Source organism: Schistocerca nitens, chromosome 2 (genome assembly GCF_023898315.1).
Source record: "Schistocerca nitens isolate TAMUIC-IGC-003100 chromosome 2, iqSchNite1.1, whole genome shotgun sequence".
In the NCBI taxonomy this organism is placed as follows: Eukaryota; Metazoa; Arthropoda; class Insecta; order Orthoptera; family Acrididae; genus Schistocerca; species Schistocerca nitens.
In genome coordinates, this window is record NC_064615.1 from 459,444,445 (window position 1) to 459,469,030 (window position 24,586).

At 41.4% G+C, this 24,586-nt stretch overlaps 1 protein-coding gene across 2 annotated transcripts in view; it reads right to left on the reverse strand.

The window, feature by feature from the left end:
• LOC126236347 (golgin-45) overlaps positions 1 to 23,729 on the reverse strand; it is a 48,855-nt gene extending 25,126 nt beyond the window's left edge. For both annotated transcript variants that reach the window (XM_049945579.1, XM_049945578.1), the window contains exons 1-3: positions 23,478 to 23,729; positions 21,653 to 22,230; positions 3,443 to 3,642 (exon numbers count right to left, since the gene is read on the reverse strand). In XM_049945579.1, the coding sequence (XP_049801536.1) occupies positions 3,443 to 3,642; positions 21,653 to 22,222 (770 nt within the window). In that variant the 5' untranslated portion in view covers positions 22,223 to 22,230; positions 23,478 to 23,729. The remainder of the gene's footprint in view (positions 1 to 3,442; positions 3,643 to 21,652; positions 22,231 to 23,477) is intronic.
• Between the last annotated feature and the right edge of the window lie 857 nt (positions 23,730 to 24,586).

Below are 24,586 nucleotides of genomic sequence, written 5' to 3' on the forward strand. Positions count from 1 at the left end.
CTGACTTCTCTTGTCTTTATTATTTGATCTGCAAAATAAAGAGTTAGATCAACCCAAAGTTTTATCTGTAGTTAAGTTAATATCGGATCCACTTAGGTTAAACTGTGTTTTTTGAGTTCTGCTACTTGTTCAGTTCTTTGTTTCAGTTGGGGAACTATTTCCTCTAGATCAACTGTTATTTTTACATTCCTTGTTTGTTCTTCCTACAAAAGCACTGTAGATTCATCGTTTTGAAAATCTACTGTATGGTTTTCTACAATTTAAGTATTCATCAATATGCACACCCATGGACTTATAACTTCCTGTGCTGTTTATTATTTCTTAATGGTAAACTAAACTCATAGTAATTAGAATTATATATTAATACCTTCACCTGCTGACGGGCGTTGATGTGTATCAACGGGGACATGTGAAAATGTGTGCCCCGACCGGGACTCGAACCCGGGATCTCCTGCTTACATGGCAGATGCTCTATCCATCCGAGCTACCGAGGGCACAGAGGATAGTGCGACTGCAGGGACTATCTTGCGCACACCTCCCGCGAGACCCACATTCCCATCTTATATGTCCACACACTACATTTGTAGTGTCCCTACCCAACACACTCATTACTCGTGGAAGACATTCTTACCAAGTCCCGTAAGAGTTCGGGTAATAAGTGTGCATCCGCACAGAAGGAGGAGGTCATGGCCAGTATTGCCAGAACTACATACTTATATGGATATGGTGTCTGTTCTTTCGGACATGACTACAGTAAGCAGGTTCAAACAAACTTAGAGTGCAGTAATTATTCACAGGTGATGGGGCTCGCACAGGATAGACTAGAAGGGACAGCTGCGTCAAATCAGTCTTCATACTCATGACCGTAACAACAATGCATAACCTTTTGAGCACTGAGAAAACAGCCTGACTTTTTATGTGGAAAATAAATAAAAGGTCATTCAGCTTAACTGAGGTGAACACTCATGGCTTACTAATGCTGGGATCTAGGTATAAAGATGAGTCATATGTAAGAGATGGAAAGACAGGTCATACATTTTACCCTAGAAGCATGCAACAGAACCTATTGGAATATTACATATCTTGCAAAATTAATTGAATATTATTTGAATCACTGCAATTACTACTGAAGATACAAAGGAATATGGGGCTGGACTGAAACAAAGCTGTGGGTTTTCTGGCTATAGCGACTGACCACGCACAGAAAATGTCAACCTACTACGATCAGGGACTTTTATTAAGGCTCGTATAACTACACAAAACACAAGAAAAACACTATAGAAAATCACAACACGCACATTGTAACCCAAGTCCACAAGACCGAACCAAAGAACGAGTCCTCAAAGACGTTTACTCCACACTTTGTAGGTGACGGTTACTGGCAGTTGATGGTTGCCACAGAGCTGGTGCTGTGTCCTTTACGGTAAATGTGAGAGGTATGACACTAATGTCTGCTCCAGTATTGACAAGAAAATACCAGCGCGAACCTAAATCCAAGGCAAACAAATGTCCTCATGAGGTGGGGGATTGACAGAATGCAATGTCTGTGGACACCCTTGCAGCCTACTGCAGCATGCGTGCAGCGTTTGGGAATGCACAGGGTGGGCAGCAGTTGCGAGCAGTGTCACTGTAAGTGGAGTAGAACTAGAATATGTGTGAGTCAGCTGTACTCGTCCCGCCAGTCGAAGCGACAGGCGAGGGGAAGTCGGGGCGGGCAGGCGCTAGCCCAGTTGGGGTGGGGAGATGCTGGTGCCGGCCCATTCGCCATTCGTGATTCCCTATGTTGGCCACTAGATGGCTGCTGTTCTGTGTCCTGTCCGTGATACGCACGCGCCAAGCCGCTACCGCCCAACGGTGGAAGTATATTCACAGGATTACCAACCTTGGTAGTATGAGGCACTGTGCTACACGGAGGGAGTTAGTGGTAGTTTATCCTTGAGTGATGCTGCGGTATGTGGGAGCAAATGTAATTGTAGCTCTTGCGGCAGCTTCACCAACCACAATGCCCAGAGTGATAAGTTTGGCAAGATCTCAGTACTGACCTGTGCACGCAAGTGTCGCCACAGCTGTGAGGGGGTTCTGTTGCCTAAAGTCTCGTCATAAATAATCTTGTGAATCGTATCGGCTGGCAGACGAGAAAGGCATTCGATGAGTAATGCACGGGCAAAGGCATATTTGTTGCTTTTGGGTGGTTTCAGCAATAAGTCACTTATGAGATCAGGGTTATCATTTAGGTTGTTCACTAAACACACAAAACAAGTGCGAGACGTGAATCTAGTCCTTGTAGGCAGGAAATCTGTACGGCCACAGAAAGAGCGCGGCGCGGCAGGCGTCGAAGGATCAACAGCCAATGCAGACGAAATCTCAAGCAGAGGTGCAAAATCGTGATTGAGCACCGAGTGACAGGGTGGAACCACAACAGGTGCGTCACCCTAGGTGTGCATGGGGTGGCAGGACGGGTAGCCGTATACATTGCCCAGCACGACTGACAAGAGTGTCCCTTCGACCGGCATGGAAGGGGACACATTAAACAGCGGATCAATCTGAGGAGGGGGCAGCCATGCGTGTGGACCCCAAAACTGGACAGCAGCGTGGACCATGTTGTGCGGTAGAAACTCGGGCAAGGGTTTTCCGGGATCTTGTGCTGGAGGAGCATTATGTTGAGTGTAGAATGCCATAGAAGGTGTCCGCACCGATAAGTGCAGCGCCCAGTGTGGTGTGCCGGCGGAGGTTAGGATCATCTGGCCAGTTGAAGCAAACACCGGAGATACGAATATTCATGGTGTATTAGTAGCACACGGGGTAAAGTGCTGTGCTTCACAATCGAATGTCCATTCCGCAGTCACAGCATCCTGCACTGGCGGAAAAACTGGGGGGGTTGCGACATTGTCTATCGGCGCGAAACCGGTGGTACACAGCGAGCGAATGCAACGTATTTTCGCGACTCGGGGTCACCAATGTGAGTTTTCGGCTATAGCGACTGACCGCGCACAGACCTATTACGATCAGGCACTTTTATTAAGGGTCGTGTAATTACACAAAACACAAGAAAAAACACTACAGAAAATCACAACACGCACATCGTAACCCATGTCCACAAGACCGAACCAACTAACAATGAGTCCCCTAAGACCGTTTACTCCGCACTTCATAGGTGACCGTTACTGGCGGTTGATGGTTGCCACAAAACCAATAAAATAATGTGTTACAAAAATAAAAAGGATGATGATGATGATGATGATGATGATGATGCCTTAATTCCAACACAAAGTAGGTCGCATTATGTAGCAAAGACAAAGTTGACACCTAGATATTGTTTCAAGGATATTCTTTTTAAGAAAACTGGAACAATGTCTACTTATCTGTATCAGCAACTGAAACCTTTCTTTATATGCATATTATGAGATTTATGGTAAGCAAAATAAACATTTGAAGCACGTACCTACTGGCCAGGAACTTGCTGCGCCACACTTCACACTGCCCTGCCAACCAATCCGTCTGCTCTTGGTGTGTAGACAAACGCTGTGCTGAATTCAGTAAGGCCCGTGCTAGTTGTAGCTTGTCTTCAGTGAGTAAGTGGACCCTCATTTCAATGTCTTCCCCTACAGCTGCAACCAGTAATGTCTTCAGCTCAGCATTTACCTATAAAACACATTCTTTTATTTTTCAGATAAACAGAGATCAAGTGTTCTTGTAACTAAAGAAAAAAGTTTACAGTATTTTACTGTACTACTCACAATTTAGTAAGGATAATTTCAGTGTTGTTCCCATTCAAATAAAGAAAATAAATTGTCGCATATACTCCACTTTATTACTTCTGTTTGGTTCTGTTAACGGCATGCTACTGCACTGGAATATGAGGATTTCAATGTGTACCAAGACTGCAGAGACGCAAAAAAAAAAGAAAGAATTGTATAATATTATTTTTTTGATCTGATAATATTTTGTAACCAGGCTTGGTATGTGATCACTGTATAAAGTAAATGGCCAAATATTACCATCTGAGAACCATGTACAAAACTTTAAAAATAATCATGAAAAAATCTGACTTATTAGAACACAGTTGCGAAAGCATTGGGGCTATGAATATTTTACATTAATATTCTTTTGAAACATGAAAACTGTCGATCCTTGGGAAACCTTTTACATAATTCTTGTGTTGTTGAAAATTCGTCATTGTAGCTTAATCATGTAATTTTTAATGCATACAAATATTTTACTTATAATCATTCAGTCATATTCTCATTTGGTAGCAGACCATGGTCTCTGCACACAATACTGAATTTTTGTGGCAATACAATGTGACAGCTGCAAACACTTGCAACAATAATTCAATGTTATATAACACCATAATAATCAACTATGGTGAATTAAAAGCAAAAGCTGACTGGTAAGAAAAAAAATGGAAAACCTGGTGAATAATTATAAACACTTTTAGATCTTGCTTCGAGATGATGTGAACATAACTGTTAATGATATTTGGGAAAACTGCTTAAAATCTACAATGATATTTGGGAAAACTGCTTAAAATCTACAGTGTTCACACAACAGAATACAATGGAAATGGAAATGCCGTGTGGCTAGGGCCTCCCGTCGGGTAGACAGTTCGCCTGGTGCAAGACTTTCAAGTTGATGCCACTTCGGGGACTTGCGTGTCGATGGGGATGAAATGAAGATAAGGACAACACAATACCCAGTCCCTGAGTGGAGAAAATCTCCAACCCAGCTGGGAATCGAACCCAGGCCATTAGGTATGACATTCCGTCACGCTGACCACTCAGCTGCCAGGGGCGGACACAGAATACAATGATTCCTTTTCACATATTTTCATAACCTCAAGTGGAAAGCACCTTGTGGAGTGTAAGGAAACCTAGCCAAGTTCAGTGTGATACAAATCAAGTTTTCTTTGTTAAATAAGCCAATTGATGATGGTACCCATTGCATGCAATAATTGCAAACTATGACTTAAGAGTTTGACTACATTACAGGGGATAAATTACGTAATGTCCACATTATTCATGAATAACACATCAAAATAATACAGTTAAGTGTACAGCCCCTTAGTATCAATTTTCTATACTATGTGCAGACCCGTTTTCCTGCCCCTGGCCCATAAATTTGAATATTGCTAGTGATCTGAGTTATTTTTAAAAGTTCCAGAGATATGGTGCAGTGGCATGGATCCACAGGCGCAAACCAAGTAAAACTGAGCAACAGACTGCCAAGACGTGGTTTCCATCCACTGCCAGTCAACCTGGTAGAGGCCTTGACAAATAGCAAAGGAAAGAAAGCATGCCTTGCTCTATTCCATGCAGTTATGTCCTAATATTATTCCTCTATTGAACTGTAATTACTGTATCAAATGAACTGGACTTGTATTTCTCAGAAGGGAGGATATAGCACATTGTCTTGAATGGAAGTCAAGAACAGTTGTAGGAGTAACTTCAGGTATGCTCCAGAGAAGTGTGTTGGGACTCTTGCTGTTCATATAGTATATTAATGACAAGCCAGATCATATTTATAGTAAACTCAGAATTTTTGCAGATGATGCAGTTATCTATAATGAAGTATTATATGTAAAAAGCAGTAGATATTCATTCAGATCTTAATAAGATTTATAAGTGGTGCAGAGATCGCCAACTTTCTTTAAGTGTTCAGAAATGTAAAGCTGTGCATTTCACATTCACTTCTGTGAGTCACAACTGGAGTAAGTCAACTCAAGCAAATACCTAGGTGCAATAATTCGTAGGGTATATGAAATGGTGAAATGAAATGTATAGCCTCAGTTATAGGTAGAGCAAGTGGTGGTACGCCCCAGTTCATTAGTAGGATACTGGGAAAATGCATTCCGTCTACAAAGGAGTTTTCTTGCAAGATAGCTATGCGACCCATCCAAAAACATTGCTCAATTGTGTGGGACCCATACAAAATTTAATTAACAGGTAATGTTAAATGTGTGTAATGAAGATTAAGCATGATTTGGTACTGGTTTGTTTGAGCCATGGGTGAATGTCATAGAAATTCTGAAAGTTCTAAATTGGAATATGCTTTATGTGAGACTCCAACTATCCTGCAAAAGCTTACTTCAAAAAAAGACTGTTGTTACCTCAGATATAAATGAAGCAGATAGGGCTACAAAAAACGATTTGAAGTAGTTGATTTAGAACAGACTAGTCAACATGATTGTGTTAACCACGGTGTAGACACTGAAAACATTTAAGCAACCATTTGTAAGGCACTGAACAACAGAGAAATTTTAAAGTGAGGAATGAAGATAAATCCACACTTGCGATGGAGGAAACTTGAACAAACAATTATCATCAACCAGAGATGATGCTAGTTCATTATAAATCAAGGAATAACTAAATAAAAGGCAGCACAATCAGAATATACTGTAGCTCAAAAACGTATTTGGAAGGAAAACAAACAAAGCATCATGCACGTAAGTAGCTCCTGGCCAAAGATATTTCTGCTCAGAATAAATTTAAAAAATAGTAATAAAATGTATAGGAAAAGAGATATCATGGAAGTGGACTGAAAAACTTGAAAACAAACAGGCTCTCTGGAAACACAATCTGTGTGATTAATCAGGAAACATGTTTATTGTAAGTACTGATGCATTTTTTGATATATCATATGAGACTATTTCTGGTTGGTGGCACAAGAGTACATACAATTTGGAATAAATTACATCTACATATTTAGTCCTGTAGCAAGTATGAAACAATGAGAGCTCTTTTGGTTGTTGTAATTCAACATGATTGCTGCATAAAACAACTTGATGTTAAAGTTGCATTTCTCAACAGTATTCTGAAGGACACAATTTAAATATTTGTAATGATGGTCCTGGGTGTGGATATTAATATTTGAAGTGACCTTCCTTTCCTTTTCAACATTCCCCTACCTGTCCCCCTCTTTCTTCGCCAAGGAAGAGACTAATAATTCCAAAAGCCAGGTTAGTATGTCATCTTTAACATGTGTTTATAGGCAGTACTGAATACCATCAAATGCTCCTGTACAAAATGCATGGAATAACTAAAGATTACCAACTTACAAGAGTTATTCAAGATCTCTGTCACAATAGAAGATTTTTTGTAGAATTTGAAAATCAGGACAGTCAATGGAGGGTCAAAAAGAATGTGTTACCACAAGGCAGTATTTTGGCTCTCATGTTATTTAATTTTTATACCAACAATCAAACCCTGCCTAAAAACACACCAAGTTTTATCTATGCTGACAATCTTTCCCTGTCTTCCCTGAGTGATACTTTGAACAGGTGGAACTAAATCTTAATGCTGCTTTGGTTGGTTTGTTTAAAGGAGGGCGGGAAGTGACCAAACTGCGGGGTCATCGGTCCCTAGTTCCCTGTAAAATAATTACACAAGGGAAAGAAGAAAAGAAAGGAGACGTACAGCACAACAACAGGAAAATGGAAGAACCAGAAGAATGACAGATGGACAACCAACACTATTATGGACAAAACAGGAAAAGAAAATCACAGAGAGAAGCAAGAAACAGGTGGAAAGGATAAAAACAAGTGAGCAGATGACCATGGCTAGACCATGAAAATAAAAAAGAATAAAACATCCAGCCTAAAAGTATTAGAGTGGAGAACACAAAGGACATGCACAAAAACTTATATAGAATGATCAAACCCACCATCACTTATAAAACGAAAAACTAAATTAGCCAATGAGGCACTGTCAGCTAAAATTAATGCCAACGAGTCCAGTAATGGAAGAGTCCATCACAGGGCAGCCAAAAGAGGACAGCTCAATACGATATGGGCCACTGTCAGTTGGGTACTGCACCGACACTGAGGTGGATCATCATGGCGCAGGAGGTAGCCATGTGTCACCCAAGTGTGGCCAATGCGGAGTCAACAGAGTCCTTGCGAGAGGCCCGCGTAAAGTTCTTCCACACATTCATAGTCTCCTTAATGGCACGCAGTTTGTTGTGCATACTGAAGTTATGCCATTCCGTCTCTCAAAGCCGCTAAACCTTGCGGCATGGTACTGAACGCAGGTCAATTGCAGAGAAACCGATGTCCATAAGCGGTTTCCGCGTAGCCTGTTTGGCCAGCCTGTCAGCAAGTTCGTTGCCTTGGGATTCCGACATGACCTGAGATCCAGACAAATGGTTCAAAGGGCTCTGAGCACTATGGGACTTAACTTCTGAGGTCATCAGTCCCCTAGAACGTAGAACTACTTAAACCTAACTAACCTAAGGACATCACACACATCCATGCCCGAGGCAGGATTCAAACCTGCGACCGTAGCGGTCGCGCTGTTCCAGACTGAAGCACCTAAAACCCCCCGACCACAGCGGCCGGCAAATCCAGACAAACACTACTGAATGACTGGATTGTTCCAGGGCACAGATGGACTCCTGGAATGGTCACTACCAAAGGATGATGAGGGTAGCACTGGTCGATAGCTTGTAGGCTTCTCAAGGAGTCGGTACACAGAAGAAATGACTCCCCAGGGCATGGACGGATGTCCTCAAGAGCATGAGATATAGCCACCAGCTCGGCAGTGAAAACACTGCAGCCACTGGGAAAGGAATGCTGTTCAACATGTCCTCCATTGACATACACGAAGCCGACATGATCATCAGTCATCGAGCCATCAGTGTAAACCACTTCAAGGCCTCGGTACATTTCAAGAATTGAGAGGAAGTGTCAACGGAGAGTGGATTGTCATTAAGGTAAAGTTCTGGTTATGGATGAACGGTATGATGCCAACAGACGTGCAGAACACACGACTTTGCGGACAAAAACTGGAAACCATGGGCTAGAGCCCATGACTGCACCTTGTGGATGGCTCCCTGTAGGCGCCGTTCAGCAACATCAGTACCGGTGGAGCAGCAGAAGTCATCTGCATACAGAGAAGGTGAGATGGACAACCCTACAGCTGCTGCCAGACTATTAATGGCCACTAAAAATAGAGATACACAATACAGAGCCCTGCAGGACCCCATTCTCCTGGATATTGGGGGAACTATGGGAGGCACCAACTTGGACACGGAAAGTACGACGCGACAGGAAATTTTAGATAAAAATTGGGAGCGGGCCTCGGAGACTCCATTTGTATACTGTGACAAGGATATGATGTGGTCAGGTCATGTCGTACGTTTTTAGTAAATCGAAAAAGACAGCAACCAGGTGTTGGTGTCTCGGAAAGACTGTTCAGACGGCACACTCGAGGGACACAAGATTATCAGTGGTAGAGCGACCGTGGCGAAAGCCGCCGTGAAATGGCGCCAGTAGGCTGCATGACTCCAGGACCCAACTCAACCACTGATACACCATATGTTCCAGCATCTGGGCCACATCCCCATCCGGTTTAAGCACCGGAATGATTGTGCTCTCCCGCCATTGCGACGGAAAGATGCCATCGCACCAGATCTGGTTGAAAATGATGAGGAGATGTCGCTTGTAGTCATATGAGAGATGTTTAATCATCTGACTGTGGATCCGATCTGGCCCAGGAGCGGTGTCGGGGCTATGTGCAAGGGCACTGAGGAGCTCCCACTCTGTAAATGGGGCTTTACAGGATTCACTGTGGCTTGTAGTGAACGAGAGGACTTTCCCTTCCAGCCGCCATTGGAGAGTGCGAAAGGCTAAGGAGTAATTCTCTGACGCAGAGGATCAAGCATAGTGCTCAACAAAGTGCTCGGCAATCGCGATTGCATCGGTAGATAACACGCCATTTACGTTAACACCAGGAACACCTGTTGGGATCTGGTACCCGAAAACATGTTTGATCCTTGCCCAGACTTGGGAAGGTGACATGGCACCCAATGGATGAAACGCCTCTCTCTCCCAACACTCCTGCTTATGTCGCTTGATAAGTTAGCGAACACGGGCACAGAGTCTTTTAAAGCCTATGGGGTGCTCCAGGGAAGGGTGCTGCTGTAGGGCTCGCCGATGCTCCTTAATTGCTTCAGTGACTTCCAGCAACCATCAAAGGCCTGCCTTTCACTGAAGGCACCCTAAAGAGTGAGGGATCGAGTTTTCTGCCGCAGAAAGGATTGTCTTAGTCACCTGCTCAACCATCACATCGATGTTCCCATGTGGGGGAGATTCAATGGCGACAGCAGAGGTGAAAGTTTCCCAGTCCACCTTGTTTAAAGCCCATGTGGGCAGGCATCCATGTGTCTGATGCCAGGGCAGTGACAGGAAGATGGCAGTCAAACCGAGACAATAAAGTTTCCACATCTCTGCCTCAGCCAGTAAGCACAGTGCCACCCAACAAGGGGTTATGGGCATTAAAAGCTCCCAAAACTAGTAAAGGTTTAGGGAGTTGATCAATCAGTTCAGTTAATACGTTCAAGGGTACTGCACCATCTGGAGGAAGATATACATTGTAGACCGTTATTTCCTGTGTCATCCTTATTCTGACAGCCACAGCTTCAAGACGGGTTCGAAGGAGCACAGTTTCACTACTACAGGCTGAGTTCAGGACATAAACGCAAACTCCACCTGACACTCAATTATAGTCGCTAAGGTTCCTATAATATCCCTTATAGCCGCAGAGGGCAGGGGTCTGCATTGCCAGGAACCAGGTTTCCTGGAGGGCAATGCAGAAAGCAGGTATGAAGCTTAACAGTTGCCGTAGCTCAGCCAGGCGGAGGAAAAACCTGCTGCAGTTCCACTGGAGGGTGACATCATCGTGAGACTGGGAAGGCTTGGAACATTCAATGAGGCAGTTTACACCTCACGGTCGCCTGCTGCCACCGACTTATTGCCTGAGCCGTCTATATCCATTGTGTCTGAGGGTCCAGCGAGATCTAGGTCCTCAGCGGACACCAGAATCTCCATCTCATCCACATACGCAGAGCTTGTAGGTAGCGGTATGGGTGCCACCACAATTCCCTTGGTCTTGGGGATCTTCTTTTTGGATTTCTTTCGCTGCTCCTTGGCTTTCCCTGGCTGGGAGGACTTCACTGATTCAGTCCCCAGGATTGAGGATGAGTGTGAAACCCTAGGACCAGCTGCTTTTGGGCTCTTCAGCCACTGGCGGGTGTCATCTTTCCCACTAGCAGAAACCTGGGAAGGGAGTGACCTAAGGGACCCCTTCCTAGCGAGAGGAACCAAAGAAGACTTACGCTCCTCTGGCACAGAAGTGGGGACTGATATCCCTGATGATTGGGGGGGGGGGGAGGTGGAGGGGGGGGGGGGTGTTGCTCCCGAAGTAAGTGGTGCAGGGGCAACAGGGAGGGAAGTGGCCCTCACCATCAAGGGGGCAGGTGAAGTCTTGTGGCTCTGAGAGGTGACTGGGGTTGGCGGAGCCGATGGGGCTAGAACTGTAGTGGCAGCATAAGACTATGTCATACGTACAGGATGTAGGCATTTAAATTTCCTCTTAACCTCAGAGTAGGTCAGTCGGTCCAGGCTCTTGTACTCCAGGATTTTCCTTTCTTTCTGGAGAATCCTGCAGTCAGGCAAGCAAGGCGAATGGTGCTCTCCGCAGTTGACACACATGCAAGGTGGGGCACGTGGAGTATTGGGATGTGATGGGCGTCCGCAATCTCGACATGTGTACAGCGGGAAGACATACGACCAAACTTCCAGCATTTATAGCACCGCAATGGGGGAGGGATATAGGGCTTTACATCACAGTGGTAGACCATCACCTTGACTTTCTCGGGTAATGTATCACCCTCGAAGGCCAAGATGAAGGCACCGGTGGCAACCTAATTATCCCTTGGACCCCGGTGGACATGCCAAACAAAATGTACACCTCGCCACTCTAAATTGGCGTGCAGCTCATCGTCAGACTGCAAAAGAATGTCCCTGTGAAATATGATGCCCTGGACCATATTTAAGCTCTTATGGGGTGTAATGGTTACAGAAACATCCTCCAGTTTGTCGCAAGCAAGCAAGCAAGCAACACCCGTGCATGGGCAGAGGATGCTGTTTTGATCAAGACTGACCCAGATCTGATTTTGGACAAGTCTTCCACCTCCCCAAACTTGTCCTCTAAATGTTCAACAAAAAACAGGCTTCATCGTCATGAAAGATTCCCCATCAGATCTCGAACATACAAGGTACCGGGGCGAATAAGAGCAGCTGCCATTCTCAGCCTGACATTCCTCCCATGGTGTAGCCTAGGAGGGGAATGATTTGGGGTCATACATTTGTGCGTTGAATTGAGCACGTGAACACTTAGAGACTGCTTGTGTTTGACCATCAGCAAGGGATGATATACTATGCGTCATCACGTGTCATCTGCCCTGATGCCACCCACTCTGACTGTGGGGGCCCTCCCCACAGGTGCTATCCAGCTGCAGCAAAGGCCACCTGGCAGGATGGCCATTACCAGGAGCCCCAATGCCCCGGGATGACTAACACTACTCCTCGGCATATGTGGGGAGTTAAAGACGCAGGCATCAGCAGAGCGATCCCTGTGTGGTCAGGGGGCTATAACCAACAGGGTACATGGTGCCCCCACCACAATAGACTGGCTACCGTGCTGGATATCAGGTGCAACCAAGCAAACAAGTCCATTATCACCGTCGGCGTAGAAAATTATACTACACAGTTGGAAAAAAACGCACCCAGGAGGGTGATCTCGCCCAACAGTTGGAGAACTAGCAGAAGTGCAGATCCACGTCGACGAAAGATGCGATAGGTCTCAGCGCACAATGGATACGACACGCCATGTAAGGCGCCCTTCCTCAGTTGGCTCGCTCTTCGGGAAAATTTTGAAAAATGGGGATCAAACCCTACAGGGAACTATCACACAAAGGCCAAAACATGTGAGACTCCTTTTAATCGCCTCTTACGACTGGCAGGAATATCCTGGGCCTATTCTAACTGCCAGACTAATGCTGCTTTGGAAAAGTAAGATAAATGCTATTATAAGAACGAGTTAAAACCAAATCCCAGAATAGGTGTTTGCATCCTATCTAAAGGATAGACAGGCACTCAGGAAACTTCAAGTGACTTGGACAGTAGTACAGCTGGAATACAGTTTCCATCCCAAATATCTTGGGATCACTCTTGACATTATATTGCATTTCAAGCAGCACTGTCAGAAGTACAATAAAAAGTAAGTGCAAGATCACACATTGCACAAAATTATGGGAACATCCTTGGGTGCAGCATCAAAAATGAAGTACAGTTTTATCTGTGTCATGCTACAGCTGAAATGGCTAACCCTGTTTGGCAAAATTCTGCCCATGCTAAACAAGTGGATGCCACTCTTAATGAGTCATGTAGACTCATTACTGGATACCTGAAACCTACATAGCAGGATAAACTCCACCATTTAGCTTAAACTGTTGCTCCAGACATCAGTGTGAGATACCCACAAGCAGAGAAAGGTATAAGGTACCTACTGCCAATAAACACTCATTTTCCGATCACTATCCTCCTCCTCCTCGACTGACACCAAAAAAAAGTTTCCTGAGGGCAGCAGATAAAACTGGTTAACAGACATGTACTGATTATCTATGTGGAAGACGAGGTCTGAGCACCACCTGATGACACCATCGGAATATCTAGCTGCTGGTTTCACTGAAAAAGACCTTTTTGAAAAGTTCAGAGTAGGTTCAGATTAGGGGTCACAATGTCAAAAGGCAATATGCAGAAATGAGGTTATTCCACATCATCAACCCCTTTTTCAACAAACTACTGAGCATGTACAGCAATGTAGACTATGTCCCGCAAGATGTACCTTTGATGACCTGATATCTGAAAGCTCTGAATCCATTGTGAAGGCAATATACTAGGCTAACATTGTTTAGATTGTTATCTTTATCTTTATTTCTTTTCTTTTGAGATTATTTCACTGTGTACCAATGATAGACTACAGGACACCATAAGATGTAACACAGTCCTCAAATTTTTAAATTAGCAGTTAGTTTATAAGTTTTATTATGCAATATCCTGTATGTTAAATTGTGATGCTTTAGACACAAATAAATAAATAAAAATATCTACATCATCATCTACTGAAAGCAAGTCTCATAAACTTTTTGAGTGATAGAATTATTTTTCATGTTATGAAGCTAATTTGTTCCAAGCATGTATGAACACAAGGTAATTGTATTTTTGTATAAGAAAATGAGATAGTGCATCAATTAATACACTGGCCCCAGATTAATGAATTTGGAGGCTCAAGTTCTATCCAGGTATCCTGAATTAGGTTTTTCCTAAATCACTTCAGGCAAATGCCAAGGTGGTTCTACCAACATGGCCACAGCTGATAATCTGTCCTCTCATCACTAAACATGTGCGTATTTTCACATGTCAGTATATATGTATATACACAGACACGTGTGTGTGTGTGTGTGTGTGTGTGTGTGTGTGTGTGTGTGTGTGTGTGTGTGTGTCAGCGCACACGGGCGCGTGCAGCTGATAACCCTTGATCACTGTATAATGATCCTTGGATGAGTAAATTACTAATACAATACCAATATTAAGTAAAAAAGGTACTAAAAAAGAAACAGAGCTCAGCTTTAAATTTGCACATCATGAAACAGTATTCACTGAATAGCAATCCACTTGTGTTTAATAATGCAGAGAAACAGTGTCTGCTGCTGTCCTGCAGTACAACTTGATGTGTCTGTGCTGTGTGTCAGTGAAACAGATGTTTCAATAGTGGGAAATTCAATCTATTGAAATATGAACTCCCTCTCCAACCTTGTCAAACAGTTAGGTTGTATTTTCTGTTATGTATAGCAAACACACAAGAACAAATATAAAATGCCTGTATTTAATCTGCCTTTGTAATGATTAAAAGTGAAATATGGAACAATAAACACACTAATGAACAGCAATCAACTGCAGTGAAGAATTTGATATCTAGCGAGGTTCTCATGGACTCCGAATGTGAATTAATCTGGGTGATGTTAAGCATCTAAGGTTCAACAAAAATAGTAATCAGATGCTTTTACAGACTGCCTGGGTCAGGAGCTGCGGTGGTAGAGCACTTCACAGAGAACTTTCAGGATGTCATCAACACCTTTACTGATCATGATGTTGTAATATGGGGTGACTAACTTGCCAGGCTTAGATAGGGAGAATCACGCTATCAAAACTGGTGTCAGATGCAGGTATTTGGATGACATCATTCTGAATGTCTAGTCCCAAAACTACTTTGAGCAGATAATTAGAGAACCAACTCAGAAGGTAACACTTAGACCTCCTAGGAACAAACATATCTGAACTTATTGAATCTGTTAAGCTATATAGTTAGTCAGTTAGTAGTTAGTCACATGTTCCATAGATCATTTGAATGATTCTTTTATTGAAATAATGTGGAATGAGTCGGCTTACATGATTAGAATTAACATTAATGGCTACCAGTATTTAATTAGAAATTCATTAATGGAACAGAAGAAGGTGAAATGATTTTAAGTTAGATTTAAAACTTGCTTTGCTACATGTCAGACAATTTATGATATTGGACAAATGATCAAAGATATTTGTTGCTGCATACTGAACACCTTTCTAAACATTTGACAGCTTTCATAATGGGTAATGAAGGTCTTTTATTTCCCTCTAATGTTGTAGGTATGTACGTAACATACACGTAGTGTGACAGCGCGATGGAAATGCCTAGATTCTTGAAGAGGTACCTACACAATGTCCATCAGTGACACCACATATTATTCTTACAGCTTGTTTTTGTGCAATCAATACTTTCATTCTAAATGGTGAGCTACTGCAGAAAATTATTCCATCAGACATTATTGAGTGGAAATATGCAAAATGTGTCAGGAGGTTAATTCATTTCATTCCAAGCATAGCAATTATACGAAAAGCAAGAACAGCTCAACTTTATTGTTTGGGAAGCTCAGTAACATGCTTCTTCCATTTCAAGTTTTCATCAATACGAACATCCAAAAATTTGGAGAAATCTACCCTATTTATTTACTCCTGCTCAAGTGCTATATCAATTGTTGGTATGGTGCATTTTTTCAAAATACATGGAGAGTCCAGTTTCCGAGAACCACTTTTTAATTCTTTGGAAAATATCATTAACAATTTCTTGTGTGGCTTTCTCTCTAATGGGACTTATTACAACAATAGTATCATCTGCAAAAATTACCAATATCACTTGCTGAATATTAAATCGAAGAAATTAACTATATCATGAATAGGAGTGGACCCAACATTGAACCCTGTGGGACTCTCTTTGTGATTTCTCACCAGTCACTAATATTTTATACCCTTCTGACATTGTTTGAATTATTCATCGCAACCTTTTGCATTCTGTTTGTGAAGTATGATTCAAACCAGTTGTGTGTAAAGCCGTCAATTTCAGAAAACTTGAGTTTGTCAAGTAAGTAACATGATCTACAGAATCAAATGCATTGGAAAGATCACAAAAAAATACCAACTGGCTGATATTTTATTAATTAAGACTTATACTCAGTCAAATGACCCTTCTGAAATCCAAACTCTGATATGCTAAGTAAACTGTTTCCACTTAAGTGTGAGACTACTCTTGAATACATTAATTTTTCGAATATTTTGCAAAAATAAATTGGATGGTAATTGTTAAGTCTGCATGTCACCTTTCTTATGAAGAAGTTTAATAACTGCATATTTTAACCTGTCTGGAAAAATTCCTTGTGCCAATGATGCACTGCATAAAGGACATTACTTACCATTTTAATCCTATTTTTGCTGCTATATTTAGAAAGTGACTGTTAGAAGTAATTGCAGTCTGTGAGTTATCAGTCAAAACATTGTCTTTTAGTTTAACTGTTATGGTTCCTTGTACACTGACAGGCTGTCTTGTCTCCCATTCAACAATATCCCATATAGTTTTAATCTGATTTAATCTTATTATCTGCATTATTTATTTCTGACAGGACATGCATATTTCTGGACATTTTAATGACTTTCCTTAAAATACTACCATACTTTTTGGAGTGTACAAGTAATTTTGTATCTTGACTTACTCTGGGCTATTATATAAATTTCCCTCTTCCTCTCATATAAGATTTTCATTCCATTAGTTATCCACAATTTCTTTTAAGGATCTTTTGGATAATTTTTTTAGGAAAGCAACTTTCAAATATCTGCACAAATTTACCTTGAAATAAACTGAATTTGACATTAGCATCTCTTTCTATGTATACCAAATCCTATATCACCCCTTTTAACTTACTCTTAAAGCACTTATCTTGTTATTTATAAGCCTCACTGATCTGGATCTGTATGAACCTGTCTCATGGTTCTAAGGCAGCACATTGTTATTCCCATTAACTGTGTGTCATGATCAAATAATTCAGTAGCAATTGGGTGCATATTGTTTCAACCTGAGAACTGTCTATACAAATGTTACCTGTCAGTTTTCTATTTTGCTGCACACAAAATGGAAAATAGATTACTGAAATTAGATTCAAATGTCCACATAATAATTCTAGTTCATTTTCCTCTCTGCATCTTTTATGAAATCTACATTGAAATCTCCACAAATTCTTAACTGTTTCTTCTTGTCTGACGGCTGGCTTAATAATGCATCTAGATTTCTGCAGACTTTTACAATTACCTGAGAAGTATTCTGCAGTAACAACTTTTTTTAATTTGTGTCCTACTTTTATAAATGTCACAATTGCTCCTTTTTCCATGTTAACTCTACATGAAAACAATGCAAGTCTATAATCTCTGATATTTAACTTCTCCCTCTCTCAGGTTACGTGGTGCTTGAGAGACACAGAACATTATCACTTCAGAATTTTCCACATCTTTCTAGGCATACAAGAAGCTCATCTATCTTGTTTTTCAACCCTCTAATGTTCTGATGAAACAAATTAATTTTATTTTTCTGGAAACTGTTAACACGGCTGGTCATGATGCTGCAAAATTTCCAAAAACTCTATATGAGTGTGTGCTGTTGCTGCACCTGTTTCCTCCAGGTAATCTTTAAAGCTATATTTCTAAGTTGCTTGTCATGCTGTTTCCTTCTGCTCCTACTATAAGCACCTTATCCTCTCCATCAAAACCTCTGCACACAGTCCCTGTGCTATCTGTCACCTGGTTAAGCTTGGTGCTAGGTATCATGATAGTTTTGACGCAACATCATACCTGTAGCAATTGGCATACACTTCTTCTGTGACTGCTCCTAGCAGTAAGACTTCTTTTTATGCGACTTTTCTACCAACCTAGCCTTAAAGTCATTCCTTCAAGTCCACTCATCCAACTAAGCTCAAAAACTGGTAAAACCGTTTGAGGCTCTTCTCCTAATTCAGGAAACAACCCAAACCGACTGCCAACTGGAATCTGAAATGTGATTTCTAATGTCTCTCCTTGTGTCTATTACTTGTCGCCTTTTCCCAGCTCACAATGTCTCTTTCTCCCCTTCTACCTATCTAGTTCAAAATATGCCATTTCTAAATCTGCCAGGAGGAATGTGAGGGAGGTGGAGGGGTTACAACTCTTTCTTCCCAGCTGTACAATTTTCTTGTCTTGGCTATATAATTTACAACTCTGTCATCTGGTACTTGTTTTAGCTTCCCCACTACACTCACCCCCATGAAACCCAAGCCACAGTCCTGAGGACATATGTCTCCCATACCAATTAACCTATGACAACATCCACAACATCTATTCTTCCACTAAACTGAAAAGCACTACGACACATTTAAACTTGTAATTTGTAAAATTTTATTTTTCGGTGAGTTGTGCAGCTAACTTCTAGGTGTCAGGCACATGTAGAATAACACAACAGATATTAGTTCCAACTTTCGCCACCAGGTGCAGATTTTGTTGGAACTAATTTTTTCCAGCGTACATCAGTTCCACATTAATGCATTATCTAGCATATCTACCAAGTTTCACTGCCATACGATAATTAGGCCCACACTGGACCTCCATGAGTAGCTGCACTTCATTTTTAACCACCTCTGTGATTTTTATATACGAAACCAACATGACTAATAAATTAAATATTACACAATATTAATAACTAATTTGTGCATAATGTTAGTGCAAATGTGTGAAAAGGGCATACTAAATTAAACATTTTTAAAATGATGTGTGGTACAGTCACAGAACACTGAGTGGCAAGATAAGAAAGGATACAAAGTTATTAAAATTTTATAAAGTACTGGTTACCAACATAACAGCATGGGGATGTGAATTATGAACACTGACTATGAATGACTATAGAAGAATAGTCAACTGAAATGAAATTTTTAAGGAAAGTAAACAAAGATTAAACACACAATGATACAGTTGTACCAACAAACTACCGCTTCGACCTGCCACACTCAGCTGAGCTAAAAGAGCCATTAATTGCAGCACTCTCTGGCCCATATCGTGGACTGATGGTAAGAGTTTGGCATTTGAAGTAGCCAAAAAAAGTATCACAGAAATTGTACTACTCATGCACCCTGAGCCTAATGTGCCCTTGGCATTGGAGTTGATGCTACTCAGTCAGCAATTGCCACGGCACTACAGCAATGTTGCGATGACGCATGGTAACCGCTAGCGTTCTTCTAACAGCAGCTGTCATCCTTGCAATAAAAATGGGGTATGTATGACTGAAAACTTCCAGCCACCTACAAGGCCATTAAATACTTCAGGCCTCAGCTGGAACCCAGAGACTTTATCATCTATACTGATCATAGACCGTTGACACGCATCTTTCGTCAGAGCAACGTAAACTGTTCAGCAAGGCAACATAACCAACTCAAGTTCGTCTCATAATATATTACCCAAGTTAAACATGTCTCTGGTATTAACAATATGGTGGCTGATTGCCTCCATCAGGTTGGCAGTGTCTCCAGCACCACTGATTACACTAAGCATGCCGAAGCATGACAAATAGACCAGGAACTACTATCAACAGCAGCAGCATTTGATCTCCAGCAAATCACAATTCCCAGAACCAACATTAAACCGTATTGCAACACGTCTACCTCAAAACCTCGTCCTTTGCTACCAGCCACATCAGAAGAGATGCATCTGTGTGTTTACACGAGCTGAGTTACTCTGGCATACAATCAATGACCCATCTAGCAACAAATCAATATGTACAGCCAGGGATGCAAACAGACTGCCATGAATGGCCAAGAAGTTGCAGCAAATGTCAGTGCAACAAGATTCACTGACATGTGCACACACCTGTAGGAAACTTTCCAAACATGACCACCCCCTTTGCGCATGTCCACACTGATGAAGTGAACCCTTTACTACAGTCCAATGGTATACAACCATTGCCAGAAGCTGCACCAGTGAACAATATTTCAGCGAAAATGTCAGCCTTTGATTTTGTGTCACAGTGGGTATCACAATTTGACTGTTTGCTGCACATCACAAACGACTAAAGACCAAAGACCACTAAATTTTGGAGTACAGTCCACCACAAAACGACGATCTGCCACTTAGCCAGCAAGGGGATGACTGATAAGACGGCACCGCTCATTTAAATAAGCACTGACGTGCCGTGGTGCCGAGTAGAGTAAGGCCCTTCCCATGGTGCTATTGGGCCTCAGGAGCATTTATAAGATGGACTTAGGTGCTCCAATGGCTGAGCTAGTGTATGCTGAGACATTGAATCCATCATGTGAATTTGCAGACTCAAACACTCTACCACCATTGGATCAAGGTCAGCCCAGCGCTGTCCATCGACTCGAGACACAAGTAAGCCAGATTAGCCCCCACCAGCCTTCCACACATAGAACAGCCTCTACCTTTGTGTGTCAGGACCTCAGTGCCTGTTCTCATGTCATGCTATTCATGGAGGATACCAAACCATCTCTACAGCCTCCGTACACAGGCCAAGTCACATATTCACAAGGGGAGGCAAAATGCTTGACATTTTGATTAATGGGATATTGACCAGATTCCAACAAGAAGGTCAAGTCTGCATGTGTATTTCAAGCAGCACACCCATAAGAAGTTCCAAGGCTCTAGCTGCACACAACAGCCACCCCATCACCAACAGCACCATCACCAGAGCCAACTCCAGCACCAGCTAACCTGGCAGATGAAAGCACTAAAAGATCTGGTCAACACATCCATTTTCTGGCTCGCATTTTTAAGTGTTCCGCTTCCACTAATGGAGCTAATGTAGCGAACATCTTCCATTATGCAGTGTTTTGTTTGTTTGTGTGTGTGTTTGTAAACACTGCACTGTCAAACATTTCATGCTGAACACCAGAGGTATGGTATTTTATATGTTTTTGGTGTTGTTTATTCATTGATTTATGGGTTTTACATTTTTGTATCATCCTTGTCTTGTTATTAGCGCACAGTTACAGGATAGCCTGAATGTGCTGTTTCTGATGGATTAATTTAAATTGTGAGTTCTCAGGAGCTTTTATATTTCTTCACCGTTTCTCCTGTGATCACTTTTGATAAAGTTTGTCACCGGTTGCGTGAGTGAGTTTTTGTGTAGTCCACTTTTTCCATGTTGAAATATATGCGGGATTAAATCAACGAATGATAGCCTAACCAGCTTATAACAAAACAGTTTGAATAAAGAAAAAACAAACAGAGTAAGTACAATATGAAACATAACTGTAACATTAACAAAATTGGGAATAGCATCACATTTAATTATACGTAAGCAATTACAAACCAGTAGAAAAGATAAATGTGCATTAACCAGGACAGTGGAGACAGAATATGATGTAAGCCTAATCCATGTTCAAGAAAATGATTAAAATACAATTTTATTATTACCTGAGCCTGGAATTTGAGCTGGCTTTCAAGCTGGCCATTTTCTTCTTTCAGTGTTTTTATTTCTTCTTGCATAGCTTTCTTCTCTGGAAGCCACTCAGGTTGGTCCTGGTAAATGCTACTGGTCTCAACAGTTTTGCTTTCTTCAATCACCTTTTCTTTTTCAATTACAATGTCAGAAACAGCACTACAAACAGGTTTCACGTCCATGCTGCATTTCCTGGATATTTTGCCATCCTTTACTTTATTTCTTTTTTCAACTGGCACAATAGGTTTGACAGCAGCTTTATATGGTTCAAATGGAACAAACTTCGGCTCTTTTGTTTTCAGACTGTTAAGTAACTTATCTTTTTTCATATACACAGTATTACTTGGTACTAGGTTGACAATCTGTCCTTTGATAATGGGAGGCACGGGGGTAGACTCTTTGAAATCTGTTGGCCGATAAATTAACTTGTCGCCTAAAGCTGTTCTCCGATTTCGAAATGAAACTGTCTCTGTAGCATTGTCACCTTCATTCTCCATTCCATCCCCTTCTGTACGACCCGGGGATAGCAACTGAGTCTTCTTCATAGCGGTAACTGAAACATAGTTTTTTTTTGTCAATGTCTCTGTAATTAAAGCATTTAGAATAACAGTTAATTTACAACTCATTCAGCTCTAACAACAAGTAAGAGATGAAAATGAAGCTGGGGAAAATGAAATGCTCTACATCATCCCAATCATAAGGAAATAAACGCAAGATTATTTTGTTCATGTACCTGTTGTCACTCAATTAAATACCTGCTGGATTCTGTCAGGCAGCTTGTTCACATACATAATTGGCAAAGACGCAGTAGCTGGCAGAAATTTTCCTGTTAAAAATTAGTGTGCACCATGAAGTGCGTCATTTACAAAATGTGTGGTAACACAACAAACCAAAATGACGACTTACACTCTACTACTTCAGTTATGAAGTGTCCACCATTACAGATACGGCTCTCCCTCCGCCCTACTCAAGCACACAAAACAATCACCTCCAGTTACATATCTTGAAACTGGCGAATGAGACTTCAGCATATGAACATACCTGAAGCAATGATACTTCAGTATATGAACATACCAGAAGCAATGTTCCTGCAGCCCCTGCTCAAATTACACATACCACTGAACATACCGATTTCTGTTACAAAAATTATCCAATTTCTTGTTTATGGAATAACCTTATCCATCATTACAGACAGTTGCATTCGCTGTATGCACCATAGTTCGATATGGGGGGGGAAAAAAAAAAACTTGTATTACATGCTGAGTACTTGTTTCCTATTAGGCCGTCGTACTGTGGTGTAGTTAATACATGCTGTCTCTAAAGGGCGTAAGAAGATACGAACATGTCAATGCACACAAAATGAAACGAAATATACTTTACTACATTCTTCAACATATGTTTGGTATTACGGTGAGTTTTGAAATATTTTGCCAATAACCAAAAAGCTCTCATTTTTAAATACTGCCTTCGTGTCAGCAATCAGTCTGATTGTGACGCACGGGCCTACATAACAGACACAAGAATGATGTGCAAAGGATACAGGCTGTCAGATATTTGGGTTATGCATATATGCACGATTCTGAGGATACACTGCCAAACTCTCTATTCAGTCTACAAGTATAAATTGATACTAATACGTATCAGTTATATTTATAGAAATAATATGTGGACAAGCAGAAAACACAGTTTTAAGAAAAAATATTACTGTTATAGTGTCAGAAAATGCTAAAATTTTCCAGGACAGCCCACAAATACCGTTTCAAACATTACAAACGTAAAAGTGAATGTCATCTAGCATACCTGGTAGTGGAAATAAACGGATCAGTAACCGTAGTTGTATATCTCACGACTGCACGATCTTGATAAACACATTTGCTAATTAAATCACGTAGAGGAAACGTCTCGTGACAACAGTTATATCTCTCAGTTATTTCTTCATCCTCCTTATTTTCCGTCAAAACTTCGTGGTGTGTACCAAACAAACTGCCAGTAGTACTAGAACAGCTGTTTTCTCTCACTATCTCTCTCAGTTTCTCTTCGGGAAAGATCCAATAGCAAAGTGGAATAGCGTAACGCGCACATTCAAAATCGACACACTATGAATATTCACCTGACCATCGTATGGATGACTTATAAGAGTCATCCTTGTCATATTTCATTGTAGAAAAACGCTAGTTGAAATATAAAATATATAAATATTAAGTATTATGTAAATTTCGGAAGAACACTTTCATACATATTATCAACCATTAATCCTTAACCGTACTGGTGCGGTCTGAGGGACCTCATGGATCATGTAATATTTCGCACGCTAAGGAAATAAAACATTCAAATTTATTCTAATCCTGATTTACATCGTTGTTTGAAGACTAGAGGAAATATTGTGCATTATTGCTTCTCCATAGAGAAATATCATATTGTAATCTTAATTTACATTGTCGTTTGAACGCTGAAGGAAGCGTTGTGCATTGTCGCTTGGCAATGGGCTATCTCGGATTTACGCTAAACCGGGTTGAACGCTTGCGTAAACTGAGCTCAAATAGAATTAAACTGAGTTGGGACAAAAAAAACTGTGATAACCTTCAACACCGTTCTTTCTTTCGCATCAGCGCAGCAGTTGGGTTAACCGGTTCTCTCTTTCACTTCTTCCCAGATTACGGATCAATTCAGTTAGAACCAACTCGAGCCTCGCAGTTTCCCAGTCAGTGATTATATAACCTATATAATCAAAAGCGTGATGGATACTGCACAGAGCACAATTTTGGGTCTTTCAGCTTGAAATTCTGAAGACAGTCTCGTGAGAAACAGGAAACAAACATGTTGCAAAGATTTTGACGGCGATCGCAAGGTATCCAAATGGCTGTTCAAGATTATGACTGCATACCGCCCTGTAGACCGTAATATTGGGT